Source organism: Ictalurus furcatus, chromosome 3, assembly GCF_023375685.1.
Source record: "Ictalurus furcatus strain D&B chromosome 3, Billie_1.0, whole genome shotgun sequence".
In the NCBI taxonomy this organism is placed as follows: Eukaryota; Metazoa; Chordata; class Actinopteri; order Siluriformes; family Ictaluridae; genus Ictalurus; species Ictalurus furcatus.
In genome coordinates, this window is record NC_071257.1 from 27,476,317 (window position 1) to 27,499,944 (window position 23,628).

Below are 23,628 nucleotides of genomic sequence, written 5' to 3' on the forward strand. Positions count from 1 at the left end.
GATTTTATTCTCAACCACGCAATCCATTAGTACAACGTGTTCTGACCGATTGTGCCATTTGACAGTCTGAAAAACAGATAACTTTAAGGAAATTATTTCCTTTCATTCCAAGAAGGTGGTGCATTTAGATTAAATTTCATAGACAGTATAAATGGAATCCTGGTTTGGAGGCTTATTATGTCCTATTTTAACAAACTTATCTTGCATTAAAAAATGATCAGTGCAATTTTATGGACAATTATTGATGTACAGCTGCAACATTGAAGAAAAAAAAAAAAACTGCACACTTCTTGAAATCACCAGAAATGGGTTAGGTAAATGTTTCTTTCATTGTCTTGTTTACGATTAGTTAAACAAGATAAGGATTAAACTCTCATTAGCATTGCTGTTTGTTACATTCAGGAGTAATTTATGGAGAACTGATAAGGAAATTCCTGAATGCTTTTTAGCATAAGTTAGGAAGTACTTAAGTATTAATTAAGGAGACTTAAACATTATATCACAGTAATTTACTGTATCATATGTAATGCTTCCTGAATGACATTTACATTTATGGATTTGGCAGATACACAAGTACCTCAACAATTAAGCAGCTCATACTAGTTCACTAGGTCAAAGTACTAATGTAAGTATTTCATGAAGTGGAAGGTCTTTAGTTGTCATTTGTAGATAGCCAGTGATTAAGCTGTTTGGACATCTAATGACAAAAATAATGAAAGTTTACAACACTAATTCAATTCATGCAAATAACACATGATTGACAAAACTGGATAACAAAGTCATTATGGTTTCGTCAACATAATAATTTTCTATTAGTTATTGTATCATATATTATATATCATATATGTTTATTAGATGTTATTATAGTGATTATTAATTATTGAAGAACTCCTAGGGTAACATTTGATTATTTACTGCTAAGTTACTAAGTACTTAAGCATTAATTAAGGAGCCCTATTTTAAAGTATTACATGTGTAATATTATAATCACCCTCATTCAAGACTTCAGACCTTTATGTTTATTCATCCAACAACAACATACCGTAAAATCAATTCATCTGAATACATATTTTTTTCTTCTGAGGTTTTGACATCCATTAATGTTTATCAGCATCATAAGACTGTACTGCCTTCATAAATATAAATTAAAATAAATAAAAAATGCCCCAAGAAAAAATAATTATGACAGTTTTGGGTTTGTTTGGCATTTTAGCAAAACATTTCTAATTGATGGGATTGTAATGCACGAGCTCTGCTGGAGCAGGCCATGCAGGAAAGGCTTGTCACCATGGAAACAGGCCAACTCTTGTGTCGTGGAAAGACCACAGAGGATCATTAGTGTTTCCACTCATGCCCCTACAGCCCAGTATTACACAATTCTTCTACACACAGTGGAGATGCAAAAATGGTTCACTTATATTGTGAGTGTAATTCTAAAAACTGGTGTAGTGCTCTTTCTGCAATATTCGACTAGTTATAATGATAACATACACTCTAAATGAATTCTGGGATGAAAACACCACAACTGGGTTGGTTAGTTCATGTAACTGAACAATTTTGCTAGGTTATAACAACAACTCATCTGTGGGGTTCGATTTTTACACAATGCTGGGTTAATTTGTCAGGCCTGAATGTCTAATGTCTATATATTTATCAAAAATAACCAAAAAAAAAAAAAAAGGGGCAAACTTCTAACATAGTCATTCATCACATGGGGAAGATTTGAGAATACAAAAATTAAATGAGACAAACATTTATTGAACTTCATAAATCAGGGAAAGCCTACAGAAAGCCTAAATATACCATTATCCACTGTTATGATAATAATTGAGAAGTTAAAAAGAGACAACCAGAGCTGTAATGATTCTGCCTAGAAGAGGACCCAAGTGTATTTAAGAGAGCCAAACCTACACAAAAAGGGCCATCCCAGGTGTGTGCACGCATTGGTCAGTTCCAGAATTATTGGCACCCTGGAGACACAATTAACAATTATATAAGTGTACTATATAATTGTAATCAGCACAATTCAACTATATAATATAATAATTATATTTATGTACAGTATATAACATGTATATGTTATATTTATCGGGGGTTCGATTCCCATGGCTCTGTGTGTGCGGAGTTTGCATGTTCTCCCCATGCTGCGGGGGTTTCCTCCGGGTACTCCGGTTTCCTCCCCCAGTCCAAAGACATGCATGGTAGGTTGATTGGCATGTCTAAAGTGTCCGTAGAGTATGAATGGGTGTGTGAGTGTGTGTGTGATTGTGTGCCCTGAGATGGATTGGCACCCTGTCCAGGGTGTACCCCGTCTTGTGCCCGATGCTCCCTGGGATAGGCTCCAGGTTCCCCGTGACCCTGAAAAGGATAAGCGGTATAGAAGATGGATGGATGGATGGATGGATGGATGTTATATTTAATTAGTCTATAAATTATCATATACATTTAGTGTTTATTATTAAGATAATATTAAGATGATTGGAAAATTATTATCCTGTGTTTGCTGACAGACGCAGGGAAAGGTCTGTGGTTGGTCGTTTGAAATGTCCGTCAAATTGTCTTTTCCCATGAAAGTAAATGATTCTTGGCTATATTTAGTGATGGGGAAAAAAAAAACAGATTCAGAAATAAAAGTAGTACACACGTAATGACTTAAAATGACTCAAAAGCCATTTCTTGTAATATGCCAGCTCTCCCCTTTGTTCTTGGCTTTACAGGTTAACATAATACATTTCAGTAAATTGTCATTTCTGTACCTGGGAACAGATATTTACTGTATGTGGTAACCAAGTAAAGAAACCAAAGCGCAGGGTAAAAGGTAATATGCTAGCCGTTGTTTCATACTGCCAGTCTAGATGCTGGCCAGTGTCAATTTGGAGAAATAGAAATTCACCCAGCGGGCATTTGGGTAGAAAGCCCCCCCCCACCCCCCCCCCCCCCAGCATTTTTTAGATTGTGATATTTTTATAGGATAGGTAAGATTCAGCTAAAATCCTGATTTTGCTGAATAATAAATGTATGTTAATAATAAAAAAAAAAGCCTACATATACATACACTGTGATTCATTTACCTTCAGTGATCAATTTATCCTCATTAGGATAAAGCGAGTGTATCCTCAGAATACAGAGAAACATGGGAAACTCTGAACAGTAATTAACCCAAACCTTAGGAACTGTGAATTGGCAACGCTACCTGCTGTGCCATCATGTTGATGCTGTAGTTGTTTTCTGCAATATAACTCTAATGTAATGCTAATCCTAAGTTTTTGCAAATCACTGTCCTATTATGCACAAATATTCTGAATAATAGAGTATATTTTGATTTTTAAAAGCTAGTTTGTAATGGGACACTAAAATGAAGTGAAAAGGTCAGACAGATGGTATTATTTCTGACTAGACACTGCCCTTTGCAAAAACACCTGAATTGGACAAACCTCAAGCTCTCACTGTATTGTACTACGTAGTGTTTGAGAAGTCACTTCTAACCTTTTGCTACAGATTGTCTTTTATATCACTCCTAGTGAATCAGTCAGGATTTATATCATATCAGCGTGTCAATTTTAACAAAACTTTACATTATGTCATTTCTTCATGCCAGAAATGGTACAACTATGAGTGCAGCATTTCAAAGTGCTGCATGAAGATAATCCAGACCAGGACATCCCACCCCACTCCTAATACCACCTTGAGGAATTTAATACCAACACACCCTGCAGTTTATACTTTATTTAATCATTAGTCAGACACTCTATCTAGAGATCCTTACAAAATGTTAAAGGCACAGCAATACAAGATTTCTACGTAATCTACAAGGATTCATAGTTTCAAGTCCAGGCCAAGATGACAAATAAATTCCGACAGCAAAGAGGTAATGCAAAAGACAATCAATGTAATGTACGTGTGGAGAAAATTAACAAAGCATTTTCCATGACAGTGTCTGTGGGGGAAAGTCCTTGGGCCTTTGTTTAAAGAATGGAGGTGTGCAAACTTTGTTTCTTGTTTCCCTGAGCTTTGCTACTCCCTAACCACATGTCTGATCTTTGTTCACAAAGATGTTTTTAAATCTCATTAGCTTGTGTATGAATGCTCCATGTTTAATCTCACATGCCTGTCAAGCATTTTGTATATTGCGCTTCAAAGCCAAAATAAAAATGTCATGCTTTGTCAAGGGCCATATTTTCATACTCACCAATCTCTTTGAGTGTTTTCTAGTTGTACAGCTCTCAACCCTTGCCCTAATCCTTTGTCTTTTGGGTATTTTCTGGTCTTTACCATATCATGTCTGTGATTTGATCTCTGTGATATGATCTTTGATCACGATCATTGAAAATGCCAGTATAAAAAGACAGTGCACCTACTGATCCAGGCTCTATCATCAGTTGCTACTGAAGCCCTGATGAAGCCCTGGATCGAGTGTGTGATTAGAACTGAGCAATGTATGAAGGTAGATCTAAAGAGGTTGTTTTATGTTCTAGATGTTTGTTAAATGAAAAACCCCGCTGAATACCTTACAAGCAAGACAAAGGCAACGACTTTGGACTGTTTTTAGAAAATTCATTGACTGTGACTCATAGTGTGAGGTTTTAACCTGAAATGTTGCATTAGGAAGATTATTAAAGATTAAGCACCTACAGGTTTGCGGGTTCAAATCTTGCCTCCACCCTGTCTGTGCAGAGTTTACATGTTCTCCCTGTGCTTCGGGGGTTTCCTCCAGGCTGATTGACATTTCCAGACTTTTCGTAGTGTGTGAATGTGTGATTGTGCCCTACAATGGGTTTGTACCCTGCCTTGGGCCCTGAGTTCCCTGGGATAGGCTCCATGGATGGATGGATGGATTGATGGAAGTAAATGTACATTGTTAGAAAAAAAAGGGTTCCATTTATTGTTCTGAAGCACAACATTTTTTGTTTCTTTTTTGTTTCTTTTTCTTTTTTTTTTTTTTTTACAACTTTTACACAAAATCTACACAATCAACTTCAGTGTACAGAGAATTGTGCAATTTTGTTAAAAATAAGAGAAGAAAGTATTATTTAAGATACATAATTAATACAAAATTATTTAAGATACATAATTGGACTGTAATTAACTTTTAGAGTAAATGTTTAAATGTACTCATGCACATTTCTAAATAAAAGATACATACTAAAGGTGCTCTTGACGATACCACCACGGCAACAAGGACAGGTGCAGTTTAATATCCTTTTTCTGAGTGTGAAGTGTTTAAAATGAGTGTGCAATTTAGGTCTAGTTTGACTTAAATAAACATTGCAGCTTTTTAATTTGTTGTGTGAAAAATGTAACAATTTGCATGAATTAATCAATGCTATATGTACACATTCACAGTAATGTCCTTTCTATGTAGTCAACCAGCTGAGTCCTACTCCAATTATTTCTGCAAGGGGGGATACTACAACACTTTCATACCACTTACAGAATGACAGATCTCACAACCTGCAAATGGCTTTACCCTAAGGACTGGAATGCTGGGAAATTACTTAACATATTTTCAGACCATAATTCAATCCATTTAACATTTCCAAGGAAAATAAGGTCATAGAGCCTCGCATTAGGCTACCATTATCAAAATCAATTACTGCTGGAGAAGCAGGGTCTGTACTGCTCAGACATGACATAGGATGCTGTTCATTTTATTATGAAATGACATTCAACATTGAAGCAAGCTGTAATCTCAGGAACTGTATTGGTGTGTGGGTATTGAAAGGGAAGGAGGCTTGTTTGCTTTGTTTATGTGTATATGTGTATGGATATAAGTGATCAGAGCATGTTTCATTTTTGATTAGTTATCTGTATATTTTGTATGAGCTGTGTTACCCTGCTGTGTAGGTCTTCTAAATTAATGTAAACAGATTAATTAGCATACTGATTAATTAGTATTAAGTGCCAGCGCAAGCAATTTCATGCATTAGAAGTCTGCTGGCATTTGGTGTGTTTTGCGGAGTGAGCACTAAATCGCCATCCTTGAAATTAGCACCGGTGCCACCTCGGTTCTGAGCTCCAATTAAATCTCTGAGAAGTATTAATCCTGTCAATTGATAGTGGTTCACATTATATAGGCGATGTTTATCTCATCGTTGAAGTCTGGGTATCTTTTGAGTATTAATGCAAAATAAAAACAATTCCATTGTGTGCTCAATACATTTTAACACCAAGCCATCCCATGTTTTACAGCCTGGACACGCCACTGACGAATAATCAGACCTGAGGACTTCGACTCGGTCTGCGCTCGCGCTTCGTCTCAAGCGCGCGGCTCACGCGCACTTCAAACACTGGAGCCTTGGGTCACGTGTCTTCGCGCGTGACGTCATTTTGTCGGATAAAAATGAGAAAGAGAAGCCCTCCTATCCATTTGTATGTTGTGTTACGCTGATAAGACAGGACGCATTGGCTAAGTGATCAGATAAACGTGGTGTACAGCGGTGTGCGCGCGAGGCTCACGCGCGTTTAAGCTCGTCGAAGCAGCACGGACACCGGCGCGCGCTCTGAACAGCGCAGCATTGAACAGAACAGGTGTCGATAGGCGAGAGAGAGAGAGAGAGAGAGAGAGAGAGAGAGAAAGAGGCACACCGCAACGCAACTCGAACCGAATCCACCGAGAGCCATGGAGAGCATGGTGAACGTCTCAGCGCCTCTCTATCACCTCTCCCATCTGTCCAACATCAGCGCCTTGTGCCCCAACTTGAGCTCCGGCGGCGGTGGGAACGAGACTCTGCCGGAGGACAGGTGTGAGCCAACCACCGACACGAACAAAGGCTCGACCCCTGTCATCATCGCCATCATCATCACCGCGCTTTACTCCATCGTGTGTGTGGTGGGGCTGGTGGGCAACGTTCTCGTCATGTATGTGATCATCAGGTAAGTCCTGCAGGGATGGCGCCTTTGGCTCAGGTCAGCAGCACTTTCCTGACCATGACACCCCTCCCCCTAAACAAACAAACAAATAAACAAACAAACAAGCGCAGGCACTTCTTTCTACTTATGATGTAATACTCTACCTGTTGAAAGTCTTATTTATTGTCAGTGATATTTAATGATCTACACTACTCTATCAGGGCGGGAAAAAAAACCCCACTAGGTTGTACACTCTGAGAAATAAAGGTACCATAGTGTACTTTTCATTTCTACCATCAAGGATATATGCTTTTTATGCACCTGTGGAGGGCATCTTTTAAGTGCATGTGAGGCTTTTATTGTAAACGTACTTCAGTGGTCCTGTGTACTTTTAATGGTTTTTACAAGTATAAAGATACATACTAAAGGAACAAAAGATACCCTTCAAGGTACCACACCAGCAACAAGGAAAAGTACAGTTTGGTACCAAATTTTGAGAGTATAAACAGCTTCAGGATAAACAGCTGGTCACACACTTGGAAAATCAAATTAACTGTAAAATGTATTTAAGATGCATTGTTTGGGTGCATTAATTGGATGCACTATTCATTTTATTGATTGTATTTTTGGGAATGAAAAGATGCCTGACAGTTTAGTGATATTCAGTACTTTTGCATAATGTTCAGTATCTTGTGGTACTATGTTTTTTTTTTTTTAGTGGTAATTGTCAGTCATTTTAATTTTTTTTTAAATCTACAACTGCTAATTGATGTTAAGGGCTAAATGATCAGTACTGCTTAATGGTGTTCAGTGATTTTTAATGATTTAACATGACATCATGGAAGTGTTTGTTAACTGTGAGTAAATACGTGTGTTAAAATGGCAGGCGTTCTCCTCAAGAAGTGACAGAGCACATGTTGAAAGATTTACACACACAGTTAGAGATGTTTAGTGATGTAGATGCAGAGCACTCTCAGGAAAAAAGGTATCAACACTAGCCTGTATCGTTCAGTGAATAAAAGGCCAGTCTTTGAAGTTGTACCCTCAAAGGTATGTCTTTGGTACATAGCGTGCTTCCGGAAAGTATTCACCCCTCAATGATTATTTCTCTTTTTGCTGTATTGCAACATTAAATTTAAATATATTCGAATAGGGTCTTTTTTTTCTGCAAATTTTGAAGGGATTCTCTACAGAAATCAATTTATATTAAGAATATGGCTACATAATTCATAAGTTTCTTTTGGCCATGTAAATTGTGACTAGTGTTTAATTTCCAAGAGTCACATTAAATACGTTAAACAGGGTACACCTGTGTTAATTTTAAATCCACTTGTGTTCAATTGTATGCTTTCACAGTAAATATCTCTTACTTTTGGAGGCGTCACAGATAAAAACGGAAAATCAGATCAGTCCTGCTGTCATGAAGACAGAGTAACTGCTTGTAAAGCTGTGCGATGAAGTTGTTAGGAGGAAAAAAAAGCTGCAGAAGGTTATTACAGCATTAGAATTATATGAACCTTTTTAGGAGTAATGTGAAATCCATTATAAAAAAGTGGAAAAAATATGGCACAACTCCAATACTACCAAGATCAGGCCAAACTGAGTGCACAGGCAAGAAGGGCAGTTGTCAAAGAAGAGTCCTGCCTCAATACTGAAGGACTTACAGAGCTCAGTGGATGAAGGAGAACATGTGCAGACCTTAACAATATCATCAGCTCTTCACAGATCCGGCCTCTATGCAAGAGTACCAGAAGGAAACCATTTCCATGTTAGGCCATGTTAGAAAAGCTGAGAAAAGCTCTGGAAAAAGAGACTAAAGTTGAGCCATTTTGTCTAAAGCCAAACCATAATAATTGGTGCAAACCAAATACAGCCAAATACTCAGGTAACACCATTCATGTGATCAAACATGTTGGTGGTAGCATCTAGTATTGCTTTTCAGCAGGAGGAACTGGAAAACTTGTTGCCATCACAAGCAGCATGGATGTTGAGGAGAACAGTCTGTTCCAGTCAGACAGACTTCTGCATTTAAGGTGAAAATATATGTTTCAACAGGACAATGACACAAAGCTGAGGGCAAAAACTAGCCCAGACTTAAATCCAATTGTAAATCTGTTGCATGACCTGACAATTGCTGTCCACCAGCATTCTGCATCTAATCTGGCGAAATGTGCATTGAGGAATGGAAGAAAATGCCAAAATCAAAATGTGCAAAGCTCATAGAGACTCATCCGAGACAACTCTGTAATTGATACCTGATACTTTATTTAATTTTATTTACTTCAAAAGGAGCAGAAAAAAATCGCTTTCTGATAAGCTTAAATTTGGTGGCGCAATACAGCAAAAAGAGAAATAATCATGGGGGGGAGTCAGGGGTGAAGACTTTTTTCGGAGGCACTGTATATCTTTTACCTAGGAAGCCTCATTTGCTTTACGTTACCTCTGATACATTTGAGGATACATTTACATTATTTGCATGTAATGGAACAAGAAGGTTGTAGGGCTAAAATATTAAGGGTTAATTATTTAGCCCACTGCTGTCCTATGACCAAAGATGGAAATAGGTGCAGCTGAAGGTTGAATGCATGTTTTAATTTATGATTTATGTGGGGGAAATAAGTATTGGACGCTTCAAAAAAATTTTCACTAAATATATTTCCAATGAGGCTATTCACATGAAATTTTCACCAGACCTTAGTATTAACTCAAGAAATCTGGAAATATAAAGAATTCACAACAGTAAAGTCCATAAATGAAGTTGTGTGTAATAAAATGGAATGACACAGGAAAAAAGTATTGAACATGCTAACTGAAATTTATTTAATACTTAGTGGAGAAGCCTTTGTTTGTAGTGACAGCTTCAAGATGCTTCCTGTATGAAGAAATTAATCGGCCGCAGTATTCAGGTGTGATTTTGGTCCATTCTTCTAAACATTTCGTCTTTAAATCTTGTTCAATTGGATTCAAGTCAGGGGATTGACTGGGCCTTTCAGAGGCCTTGATTTTTTTTCTCTCTCTGAAACCAATTGAGAGTTTCCTTTGCTGTATGCGTTGGATCGCTGTCCTGAAGGAAGGTCCACCCACATCTCTTCTTCATCATCCTGGTGGATGGCAGCAGATTCTTCTCAAGAATCTCCCGGTAAAGGGCTCCATTCATCATTCCTTCAATTATATGAAGTCTGCCAGTACCATGTGATGAAAAACAGCCCCCCACCATGATGCTTCCACCTCCAAACTTCACTGTTGGTATAGTGTTTTTAGAGTGATGTGCAGTGCCATTTCTTCTCCAAACATGGCATGTAGCATGACAGCCAAAAAGTTACATTTTGCTCTCGTCTGACCAGACTACACTCTCCCAGTATTTCATAGGCTTGTCCAAATGAGATGTAGCAAACTTTAAACAAGCTTTGACATGCTTTTTCTTTAGTAATGGAGTCTTGCGTGGTGAGCGTGAGCAGTGGAGTGCATTGCCTATTGTTTTCTCTGTGACGATGGCACCTGCTGCCTTCAAGTATTTCTGGATACTTGGTTCTTGGGCTACTCTTCTGACTATTCTTCTGACTCCCTGGTCAGAAATCTTGCGAGGAGCTCCTGTGCGTGGACGGTTGATGATGGAGTGATGTTGCTTCCACTTGTGGATAATAGCCCCAATGGTGCATACTGGAGGATTCAGAAGTTTTGAAATACGTCTGTATCCGATTCCATCGATATGTTTCACAACAATAAGGTTCCGAAGGTCTTGGGAGAGCTCTTTGCTTTTATCCATCATGAGATGTTTCTTGTGTGACACCTTGGCAATGAAAAGCCTTTTTATAGACCATCAATTTACTAACCCAGCTGATATTAATTTGCACAGATAGGGGGTATAATTATTTACAGATTTCAGCTGGTTCCTTGCCTTACCTTGCCTTGGAGAACGGCTTTTTGTAGTGTGTTCAATGCTTTTTTCCTGTGTCATTAAACTTTCTTACACATGACTTTATTTATGGAATTTAATGTTGTGAATTTTTTGTATTTCCAGATTTCTTGAGTTAATACTGAGGTCTGGTGAAAATTTCATGTGAATAGTCTCAGTGGAAATATATTTACTGAAAAAAATGTTCAGTAAATACGCGTCAGATACTTATTTCCCCCACTGTATCGGACTCCATTTAATTAATTATCTCACTCCAAAAGATAATCTTCTAGTTAGTGCTGGAAGTATAATATCTCAGTGTTCTGATTATATTTAGTCTAAAACAGTTTCATGCTAAAATTTCATTGAAATGATGTTCCTACTTCAGAGGCTTTTCTATAGCCTATAATAAACAATATTTTTGTTAGCTCAGAGGTTTATATCGATATTCAAGCCTAGGCCTTTCCTATTTGCTTGTCAGAGGTTTCCTTGAAACTTGCAAGTATTAGCCTTTTACATTATCTTGTAAGAGGTTGATTTTAATGTGTCTAACATACAACAACTTTAGCTTAGGAAACTATTTCTAATAACCATATAAATACAGTCATGCACTTTTAATGCAACCTGCTTTCTTATGGAAGAACCACTAAGTATTTATTGTACAAGCACAAATGAACGAAATACAGAAAACAGAAACAAAGAGGACTTACAAAATGTTGATCTGCGTCACGGATATGACGCGTGATGTCAAAGCGTATCTCATGGTAAAAACCAGCCCACTGATGTTACAAGCCAACTTTGGGTTTTCCCAAGTATATCTTCTTATACCCCTGAGCCTCTTTGAAATGTATAGTGACCAAGATACCAAATGGGAATGACTGTTTTATGGCAAGATGTGTTTTATGGCAAGATGGACCCCTAGCTGATTAGCTCACCATAAGGAACTGTGTGCTGATTAAATTCCTGAGAATGGGTCTGTGGGATCAAAGGAAAAATGTCTCCCATGCAAACTAGGGTGTGTGTGTGTGTTTGTGTGTATGTGTGTATATTGTAAAGGTTGTTTCCTAAACCAATATGATATTTACGATATCACCACATCGTTCACCATGAAATATGGATAAAAGTGATTTACAATCCTGTAATTTTCAGCCCTGGTTAGGACTGATATTCACACAACTGTTCGGTGGCATTAGGTGTTCGCTCTATTATACTCAGAACCTTTCTGTGCAGTTCATTGAACTTTAGTGCTGTTCACTGACTTTCACTAATGTTCTGTGTTAAATAGCAGTGAGCAGTGACGTGTGTAAATACAGCTGGCTGATCGCTTTTGGTCGTGGGCCTTAAATAAAAGAGCCAAAAGGCAATTTATTTTTGCAGTGTTGCATATATAGCTTCATGACGGCTGTGTGGGAGCCAGTGGTGTAAGAAAGAGCCTATACCATCCAGTGTCTGATCACAGAATTAAATGGTGGTGCAGCAGGTTATGTTTCTGCCTCACAGCTCCAGGGTCCCCAGAGTTACTATCTGCATGGAGTCTTGCATGTTGTCTTTGCACGTCCTCTGGGTTCCCCGGTTTCCTCCGATCTCTCAAAAACAGGCCTGTGGACTGGCTACGCTAAATTGCACCTAGGTGTGAATGAATATGTGAATGTGTGTGTGCATGAGTTGTGATGGACTGCTTTTCAATTCAGAGTGTATTCCCACCTCATGCAAAGTGTTCCTGGGATATTCTCCAGTCTCTAGATTAAATAAAACTAACTAACTGTGTTACCTCTAATTTATCATGGGATCACCACATTGATTTAAAGCTTATGAAAGTGCTTCACTTGATGCACCCTGCAAGAATGTTTTACTAAGTAACACAGGAAACTGGAATTACTTTCAGAATTTTAAAGATGATTAGGATATCATCATGTTTTTGCTGCTGATACAGATTCACATATATAATTATAGTAACATATCACAGCATCCCAGTATCCATGCCCCAATCAGAGTTTCCCAAAACCATACTGGTCAAGCTACAGATCAATGGCTGTACATATAGAGTGGACATCTTAAACAGTGATTTTAGCAGAGTACATGAACTACATTTGTTTTCTCTAAGGATGTGTTTCTATAAATTCCTTGCTCTTTACAGCTCTTCCCATTCAGGGTATCAACCTTTTTTTCCCCAGGAAAACATGCCATGTTGTGTAAATCGCAAACCATATAAAGGCTTTATTTATATATTTATTTTTTACATAGGTCAGTCCTGATATTTACAATGTCAGGGTAATCTGATAAAGGACCGTTGGGGCTGTCAGTAAGGAATGGGCTTTTTATCATATATCAGGATTTTATGGACCTTTATTAAAGGAAACTATGACAGTTCCCAAGAACTGCCGATTCAGATGTCTGAATTATTCACAGTGACTTAATTTTTTTTCTGAATGCTGAGGGCATATATTTTTTCCCCACCAAACATGGTTATTTGATGGGAACTGTTGACCACATATTCTATTAAAAAAACAACAAAAAAAACAAACAGGTATATGGTAAAATGATTCTTGCTCTGTGAAGCCAGTTCAAGCAAATTCAGCAATTTTGAGAGGAAAAGCACCTCATTCTATGCAGCAGCAACCCAGCTTGCAGGTACAACCTGCCTGTGATTATTAATGATTTGATTGCAGGTCGATACTGGCCTGTATTACTGGCCTGTATTATATGCTATTAAATTATACCTTAGGTACCAAATAAATATGCACTGATAATACAGGACCATATTAAGGCAATGTTTTTGCCCACTGGTGCAGGAGCTGTGCTGGACTCCTGCTGTCTGAAATAATGACATTACCTCCTCAAAACGCTGCTTTTCTCAGTGGTAACCTGTCCTACTATAATAATCCAAACAGTCAGCAAGCAATAAATTGGAGATTAAAGAAACAAACAAAAGTATGATCTTTCATTGAGAATCAACCCAAATCTCAACATCTGAGACAACTCGCTTCTGACAATGAATTTAATCCAGTTAATCCAAGTCAAGCAGAAATAAGCATCACTAAGTGGGTTATTATTTACATAAGGAGATGGAAAATGTGCACTTTGGAAACAAGGAACAAGAATTGTTTGATTAGTGATAGGTTACATATTGAACAGAGAAATTTTACGGGTGATTTTTTTTTGACTTGAGTCAAATGCTTTAAAAATAAATGAGTCATCCATTATAGGTTGTGAAAACTGTACATTTTAGTGTCCCACAACAATGACAAGTAATCCACAAGGAAATATAGTTTATCAATCATTTATGCAACAGAAATATCAATAGATGTGATATTATTTTGTGCAAAAAATAAGTATACCCTTGGCCTCAGAAGCTAGTGTTCCCCCTGTAGCATAAATAACTTATTGTAGGCAAAATAACTTCTTGTCCACCGATCTCTGATAATCTTCTGTAATGTTTGACCACTTTTCCATGCAATATTCTTTCTGTTGCAAGATGTTTGAGGGTTTTCTTGCATGTATTGTCTGTTTCAAATCCCCCCACAACATTTCAATGGGATTCAAATCTGGGCTTTGGCTAGACCATTCCATAACCCTTCATTTCTTATTTTTGAGCCATTCCTTGGTGGGTAGGATCATTATTCTGTTGGAGGGTCCACTTTCGGTTCAACTTAAACTTTTGGACAGATGGCCTCACATTATCTTTAAGCACTCTTTGATATGATGCAGAATTTATAGTTGAATCAATGAATGCAAGCTGTCCAGTCCCCGAGGCAGTGAAGCAACCCCAAAACATAACATATCCTCCACCGTGCTTCGCCGTTGGTATGAGGTGCTTCTCCTGAAAAGCTGTCTTTGGTCTGTGTCAAACATGTCTGCTGTTACTGCGGCCAAACAACTCTATCTTTAATTCATCTGTCCAGAGCACATTATTCCAAAAGGCCTGGTCTTTGCCTATATGCTGATTGGCAAACTGTAGTCTTGCAAAGGCTTTTTCCTGACACGCCTCCCATGCAGGTCAAAATCTTTCTGACTGTACAAGCATGCACTTTGACATCAACAGTCGCAAGACTTACTAGCAGATGCTGTGATGAAATTTTGGGGTTCTTGGAGAATTCTTTTTGCGTCACATGGTCTGCTCTTGGGCTGAATTTACTGGGACGGCCAGTCCTGGACATATTGGCAGTTTTTGGAAATCTGCACCATTTGTAGATGATTTTCCTTACAGTGGAATGATGTAATTTGGAGATCTTTTTAAATTCCTTTCCAGACTCATAGGCATCCACAACATTTTTTCTGAAGGTCTTAAGCCTAGTTCACACTACCCGATTTTAAGCGCGATTTTCAAGTCGCCAAGCTCACCGACAAAAACCCTTTGATCAGAGGCAACTCCGCGTGCAATCGGCGCTCGCCTATCGGCAGTCGATCATTATGTGTGAACTACTCAATGACTTATCTCAGAGGCTCGCCGTCACATCGCCGAGGTATCGGCGACACCACAAAGATATTTGGCATGCTAAATATCTGGAGCTGTCGGGCAACTCCACATCACTGGCAGTGCTTGCGGCTTCGCGCTACAGCCAATGAGAGAGCAAGGCATGGGGTGAGGTCACCGTGAGGAAGGGAAACCTGTGAAACCTTTTTACTCACCTCCAACTCTTTCTGTAGCACACACAATCCCTGCTGCCCACATTTAATCAATTCTTTCACCCGCTTTCTTTGTCTTTTCCTTTTTGGGGTTTCTTCAGCACAAATCATCGTGCAAAAAGCTCACACCACTTGTTTCTGTCCTACTTCCATCTTCAAATAAACAACCCGTTTCGCGCATGGTTTTCGCATCATATATCCGTGTCAATTCTTGCGTGTGTTTTCGTGACAAAATGTAGTTTGGGACACCAGATAGAGTCATCGGGTGACAGAGTCATTGTCAGCTCATGTAGTGTGTGACCCCCCTGTTGCCGAGCAATCACGAAATGGGAACACCACAACAACTTCACAATTCCTGATTACAAGAGAGCAAGTCGTGTAGAGTGTACAGCACAGCGATCTGCCGACGCTGAAGGTCATGTAGTGTGAACTTGGCTTTACGGAACTCTTTAGATATCGGCATGATGACGCCACACACCTCAATAACAAAGGGAACACCAGGGACTAGATATGAGAGGGGTATAAATAAGACCGGTTCCACCTGCACTCTATAAGCAGGTTCTAATCCCTGGCCCCCAATCTTGAACACCTGCTTCTAATTTTATCGATTTGAAGGTGTGATAAATGTAGGAGTGTACTTACTTTTTCCATGTGACTGATCAGTTTTTTTGTAATTTAAATTATGAAAATGACTACAAAATGTCAATTTTATGTGTCATTCGATAGTGTATCACCTTTATTAATAGGCACTGTTTCAAAGAGGATCAAATGTTTGCTTGTCCAAATATGTCAGAAAAACCAACAATTTCCATTATTTTTTCACATAACTGTACATACAGTATATACAATATATATGTATACATACAAACCCAATTCCAAAAAGGTCATTTTGAATTTGATGGCTGCTACACATCTCAAAAAAGTTGGGACGGGGCAACAAAAGGCTGGAAAAGTAAGCGTTACTAAAAAGAAACAGCTGGAGGTTAATTGTCAACAGGTCAGTAATGTGATTAGGTATAAAAAGAGTATCTTAGCGAGGCAGAGTCTTTCAGAAGTAAAGATGAGCAGAGGTTCACCAGTCTGCGAAAAACTGCATCTACAATTTGTGGAACAATTTCAGAATAATGTTCCTCAATGTAAAATTGTGGAGACTATGAATATCTCATCATCTACAGTACATAATATCATCAAAAGATTCAGAGAATCTGGAGAAATCTCTGTGTGCAAGGGACAAGGGTGAAAATCAATATTGCATGCCTGTGATCTTCGGGCCCGCAGGCTGCACTGCATTAAAAAGAGGCACGATTCTGTAATGGAAATCACTGCATGGATTCAGAAACACCTCCAGAACTCATCTGTGAACACAGTTCATCGTGCCATCCACAAATGCTGGTTAAAGCTCTATCATGCAAAGAAGAAGCTATATGTGAACATGATCCAGAAATGCCGCCGTCTTCTCTGGGCCAAAGCTCATTTAAAATGGACTGAGGCAAAGTGGAAAACTGTTCTGTGGTCTGATGAATCGAAATGTAAAATTCTTTTTGGAAACCATGGACACCGCATCATCTAAACTAAAGAGGACTAAAGAGGAGAGGGACCATCCGGCTTTTTATCAGCGCTCAGTTCAAAAGCCTGCATCTCTGAGGGTTTGGGGGTGCATTAGTGCCCATGGAATGGGCAGCAAGCACATCTGGAAAGGCACCATCAATGCTGAAAGGTATATACAGGTTTTAGAGCAACATATGCTTCCATTCAGATTCCATCTGTCCTTTATTCTGAGAATCTCTGCCTCTCTAATATACTCTTTTATACCCAATCATGTTACTGACCTGTTCCCAATTAACTTAATTAGTTGCAAAATGTTCCTCCAGCAGTTTCATTTTAGTAACACTTATTTTTCCATCCTTTTGTTGTCCCCGTCCCAACTTTTTTAACCGTGTTGGGGCCATTAAATTCAAAATTACCTTATTTTTTTCTTTAAAAAACAGTTGAAACATTTTATATGTTTTCTATGTTCTATTGTGAATAACATATGGGTTTATGAGATTTGCAAATCATTGCATTCTGTTTTTATTTACATTTATTTTCATTTTTCACAGCGTCACAACTTTTGGGGTTGTGTGTTATATATATATATATATATATATATATATATATATATATATATTGATTGATTGAAGATGTGACTTCACTTCAAGTCCAACCCTGTTACCAAATTTATATGAGATTTGATTCTGTTTTTATTTACATTTATTTATATTTTACACAGCGTCCATTTTTTGGGGAATTGGGGTTGTGTGTTACCAAAATTATAGATCAAAAGTATGTAACTGATTAAAAATAATCATTTTAAGTAAAAATCCTTAATGTCTTCATATGACAACAGCATGGATGCTAGTTTGTGTATTTGCTAATTGTATGCTAAAAATAACTCTCAACACTGTTACTCATTTAAGCCATTTTCAGCAGAGAAATAAAAAAGAGATTGTTGCCTGACATTTTTGAATGGTAAAATGCATGTTTTCAAATGCAAAAATAATTGTAAAAAATAAAGTTGAATTTTTAAGAGTTACAAGGGCTAAATGGTACCAGAAACATGTAATCACTCTCAGGAATACAGCTAATTACTTAGAAAGGTATACACTGACATACATCGATCAAATTAATCACAGGAAGGTATAAGCTATAAGGTATAAGTATGTCTTATGCCTATTACACATCATTAATTATTCAGACAGTAATTACATCTCTCAGCTCAATACACTGAAAATCGAAAGTTACCACACCAGCATTCAGAAACCACCGTCAGGTGCCAGTGCCACCCTCTGCAATGGATAATTGCATTTAGATTGTCACAGCTTATAGCCCCCACAAATCAACATCTGGTGTGTAGTGGGACGCTTCCACATCACAACAAGGAGTGGCTCTGCACAAGCATGTGGAAAATCAATTTTTAGTGTGCAGAAAGGGAAACTGAAGATAATTCTAATAGTGCCTGAGCTCTTTGTTGTCATGGAGAATCTGGAAGAGCTGATTTTTTGCACCCAGTGTCCCCTCCTCCATCAGACATCAGACCATGCCTTCTACAGTAATGAAGCGATGAAGAGAAACCATGGTGCAATGAGTAGAGCACCACTGTTCATGTTCGAGTCATATGTGTTTTTGGTAGAACAATACAGGAAATGATTCATGTGAATTTTATGAGATTCCTTTCTAAATGGGGCTTTTTTGTAAGAGATTCTGACTAAAGATGAGAGTGGGAGGGCTGTAGGACTTTCTGCGGGTTTCTTTCTGTTTTGCTTGCAGATTTATATGCTGACTAAATGCTTCATCCTTGAAGTATGTTTGTTTTTGGACAATAGTTAGTGTTCCTGTCCTTTAGTTTATATTGATTTATGTTTGTTTGTCCTGTCAGCTGGAGCTTCTACATTCCAGCTATAAATACGAGTCTCAACAATTTGCATGACTGTTTTCTTTTGCTGCCAGAAATCCAGTGACTAACATGAGCCGTAGCCCACTTGTATACACAAGGAAACTCCTGGTGTTACTCCAAATCCAGGCTGGATCTTTTGAATCCAGATTGCCAAGCGACCGTATGAATCAGAAAAAGCATGTAAGTCAGAGAGTGAAGGCTGAGGTAAGGAAACAGGGTTCAAAAAGATATTGCTATTGGGCTATGTTGTCTTTACAAGCTTCATTGCACAATTCACTTTTTTCCTTTCTCAGATCAGATCTGTTTATTTTTACGGTTCACATTCATGACCACCCCATGTGACCCATATCTGTCTTTACTATGATACTGTTGGGATTTCTTGGGCAATTTTTGAAACACTACTTGGGCTCAGTAGATTCCTTCCATTTCACATGAATCACCAATTTCCCCATCCTACGACTGAGTACAGTGCCTTCCACTAATATTGGCACTGTTGGTAAATATGAGCAAAGAAGTCTGTGAAAACTTGTCTTTACTGTTTAACCTTTTGATCTTTTGTTAAAAAAAAACAACACAAAAATACTCTGCTCTCATGGATATCAAACAATTGTAAACACAACACAGGTTTATAAAAAATAAAAAAAAAAGGTTAAATATAGGTGTGCAACAATTATTGGTACCCCTATGAATTCATATGAGAAAAATATATTTGAAGTATATTTCCACTGACATATTTTTTAGTACACCTGGGTGACTAGGAACAGGAAATTGTTCAACCATGACCTGTTTCATAGGGGTATAAATATGAGGTAACACATGGGACAAATTTCCTTAGTCATTCATAACAAGTGGTAAGAATGAAGGAATATACAGTGCACCCGGAAAGTATTCACAGCGCTTCACTTTTCCCACATTTTGTTATGTTACAGCCTTATTCCAAAATGGATTAAATTCATTATTTTCCTCAAAATTCTACAAACAATACCCCATAATGACAACGTGAAAGAAGTTTGTTTGAAATCTTTGCAAATTTATTAAAAATAAAAAACAAAACAGCACATGTACATAAGTATTCACAGCCTTTGCTCAATACTTTGTTGAAGCACCTTTGGCACCAATTACAGCCTCAAGTCTTTTTGAGTATGATGCTACAAGCTTGGCACACCTATTTCTGGGCAGTTTCTCCCATTCTTCTTTGCAGGATCTCTCAAGCTCCATCAGGTTGGATGGGGAGCATCGGTGCACAGCCATTTTTCAGATCTCTCCAGAGATGTTCAATCGGGTTCATGTCTGGGCTCTGGCTGGGCCACTCAAGGACATTCACAGAGTTGTCCTGTAGCCACTCCTTTGTTATCTTGGCTGTGTGCTTAGGGTCGTTGTCCTGTTGGAAGATGAACCTTCGCCCCAGTCCGAGGTCCAGAGCGCTCTGGAGCAGGTTTTCATCAAGGATGTCTCTGTACATTGCCACATTCATCTTACGAATAAGGCTGTAACATAACAAAATGTGGAAAAAGTGAAGCGCTGTGAATACTTTCTGGATGCTCTGTATATTCACTGCTGTCGCTGCTGAGACTGGATGATAATGACAAGATCCTCATACTTTCCAATCTGACCAATCTCATTCATTTTGCAAGACCACTTATCAGTCCAGTCTTGAACCACATATGAAATTGGCTCAGGTCTGATTTGAAAGGATTTGAAAAGAGTCCCAAAAAAAAAATCAGATTTGTCATATTAAGGCAGAAAATCAGATTTGTGTCATTTCTAAATGGTAATAGGAATTCCATTTTTATTTCTCCATCTGGCTGAGGTTCCATTACCAACTGGAAGAGTTCACAGTTAGGATGGATGTTTTGTTACATTTAACTGAAAACAAATATCTAGGTGTGGTTATAATAAGGGCAGACACAGATGAAGTGAAGACTCACATGTTTGAGGAAGGTCTATGCATAATTGTTGATAATTGTAAGGTAACACTGTAGGCTATACATGAGCAGACTTTTTTTTTTTAAAGACAAATTAATTAATTATTCGAACATGTATACAACAACAATACAACTTGAGAAAGCACTGGAGAGGATTTTTGGAGAGGACCCAGCCAGTGTTACTAGCAATTGCCTTCAATATCTGCAAACTCTCTGGTCATCTTCCAACAAACTGGAGCAGTATATTCGCTGTCCAATGCCCCAGTTCTGGACCAGCGATTTTGAATGTGTTCAGAGTGGTGTGACATTTGCCACTGCAAAAATTGGACCATAAGGTTGTAGGTTTGCTGCCAAAGGATAAACCTTGAACTAAGTTGAAGTAAAAGAAGTCACATAGATGGCAAACTTGGAACAATGGCAAAAGCTTTTGATGACACTGACTCATAAATGTTTCATGGCTGCTGTGAAAATACTGGTGACCTGACACTGTACCAGATACAGTATACTGTATGTAATTATGTGAAAGTGGTGTTTGTTCTTTGTTTTTTTTTTTTGTTTTTTTTTAAAGAGTAAGGTTTTGTCTTAATAATAAATCAGAGTAGAAGAATAAGGTTAGGAAGCAATGGTACTTTGGTCCAGAACTCATCAAAGGCAGGAAGGTGAAAAGAGAACAAGTAATCCTTCTTTTTATGACACTGTAACATTTCCTTTGAGAATTTGTTTACGAATACAGAAATGCTGCTTGAGTGTATTTTCGCTGATTAGGCACTTATAATGTTTAACAAGACTCAGTTTGCAACCAGCTCAACAAGACTGAAGTTATAAAGCTCCAGGCACTGAGGGTCTATGGCTTGTTCAAGGGCATTGTTTCTCAGCTTAAGCCCATTTTTAATAATGTTTCCATAGTTCCTTGATGTCCCTAGAGTTCCATTGTCATGGAAATTATCCAAAGAGGTCCTGTTTTTTGTGTATGACTATAGAACCTGATATCTGCATAAACATTTAAACATGCAATCCGTATCCACCCTGCTAATGACCCATTTGGCTTCCCAAACTTCTGTTAAGCTTTTCCCACTTCCTTATATGGTCTTTTCTTCCTGCTCTTCTTAATGTTCACATGTGATTGATTGGTTGCACCTGCTCCTCATTTTTACTGCCTTGTTTAAGCTCACTGGCCGCATTTGTGAGCCCTACTGTCCTACCACACAGTGGTGGAAAAAGTGGTATCCAAGGGAGTAGTATGTCTGAATTCTCAGTATTTCATAAAACAGTAGGCAAGAAATACCCAGATGACCTACTGCTTCTGCCTTGATTCTGCAGTATGGAAGCACTGTGCACTGTGGATACTGTGCTGTCCCGTAATGCAATGGGACTGGCGTGGAATAGCTGTCAGAATCCAGATTGTACTCATGCTTACCATTTATAGTGATCAGTACGTAATGTATCAACAGCCAAGCAGTAGGTACTGAATCCAATGCAGTAGGTACTGTCATAATGAGAGACTTCAGACAGTTTGTCTGCTGTATGTCTGTGTGCTGGTTGCAGTTGTGGTTACACGGTGACAGCTTGTCAAGATGTTAGATGGGAAGGGTAAAATCTGTAATCTATCAATTGCTTGACAGTGAAGCTATTAGTGTTGAGCAATGCGTTATATCACAAGGTCTCAGTAGCGTAATAAGAATAATGTGAGCCGAACTACACGCAATTTCTTTTTTTAAAGTGTTTCTGATTTGTAATGCTCTACTGGGTCCATGCTGTGTTTCTTCTGAATACTAAACACTGTAAACTGAACATTTTAAATGTTTTTTTTTTTTTTGCTTGAACCAAAAAACACTAAACTTTGCTTGGATAATGTGACCTTGGACTATCTGTCTACTTTTACTTTCTCCTCCAAATACCTTTGGGGGGGTGAACAATATAATCCACGTTTGTTTGCATTCATTATTTATGTGGCTATATTTTACATGCTCCTCAATCACTATTGATGACCTGTTATGGATGTGGTCGTGAAGCTGGTTTAAATAGATTAGCCCCAGTCCGCATGAAATCTAGGGGGCATTTCACATTATGTAGTCGCTTGACATGACTGTCACTGATAGATTGCATGAATCTACAGTCTGGGCTGGCTTCTTCATACCATTCTTTGTATTTTATTTGCAACCATCGGTGGTGCTGTTTTTGCTTGGTTTGACAAAACAACCAAAAAACAAGGTTGATTTGGAGGCCAAATAATAAAATCATATATTTATGTAGTTTTATCTTTGAAAGGCACAGAGCTTAGCCTTGCTCAATTTATATTCGCTGGCCCTACAGCTACTGCTTTCCCTATTGTCTTCTGATTGGCTCTGGTTTTGACCCCTGCATTTGTGTCCAAATTTTTTGAATGGTGGATTTACCTATGCTAATAGTTCCAAGGCCCTGGTCATGCAGTCACAATGCTTCCTGGCAAACCTGTTATGAAACCCTGTAATTAGAAAATTAAAATCTGAACCGTGACATTTTCATAGTAGTGTTTTGCTCATTATGTGTGACAGCTGTTTTCATTGTGCACATGTACGCTGACACCAAATATCATCATACGTCAATCATTCCCTGGAACCTTCTCACAGAGCTGGTACAGGTTCCAAAGGACAAGGAAGTATGTGGGTTCCAGACCCATAGTTACATATGTTACTTCCCACTCCCACCTTTGAAGATGGCTAGAGGGATGCATGGAAATTGATGGTAGCATAGCTCTACTCATGTGTAATCCCTCGTCATACTGTCACATTGCTTCTCGGAAACCATCTTCTAAAACTTTGCATTTAGAGAAATAAAAGCAGACCCTTGACATTTTCATATTGTCTTGTCTGTTTAGGTGTGTTACCTATTTCAGGTGCACTTCCACAATTAAAATACAA

The 23,628-nt window shown here is 38.3% G+C and overlaps 1 protein-coding gene across 1 annotated transcript in view; it reads left to right on the forward strand.

The window, feature by feature from the left end:
- The first annotated feature begins 6,396 nt into the window (after positions 1–6,396).
- oprm1 (opioid receptor, mu 1) overlaps positions 6,397–23,628 on the forward strand; it is a 30,074-nt gene continuing 12,842 nt past the window's right edge. The window contains exon 1 of the mRNA XM_053621828.1: positions 6,397–6,873. Coding sequence (XP_053477803.1) covers positions 6,620–6,873 — 254 coding nt within the window. The 5' untranslated portion in view covers positions 6,397–6,619. The remainder of the gene's footprint in view (positions 6,874–23,628) is intronic.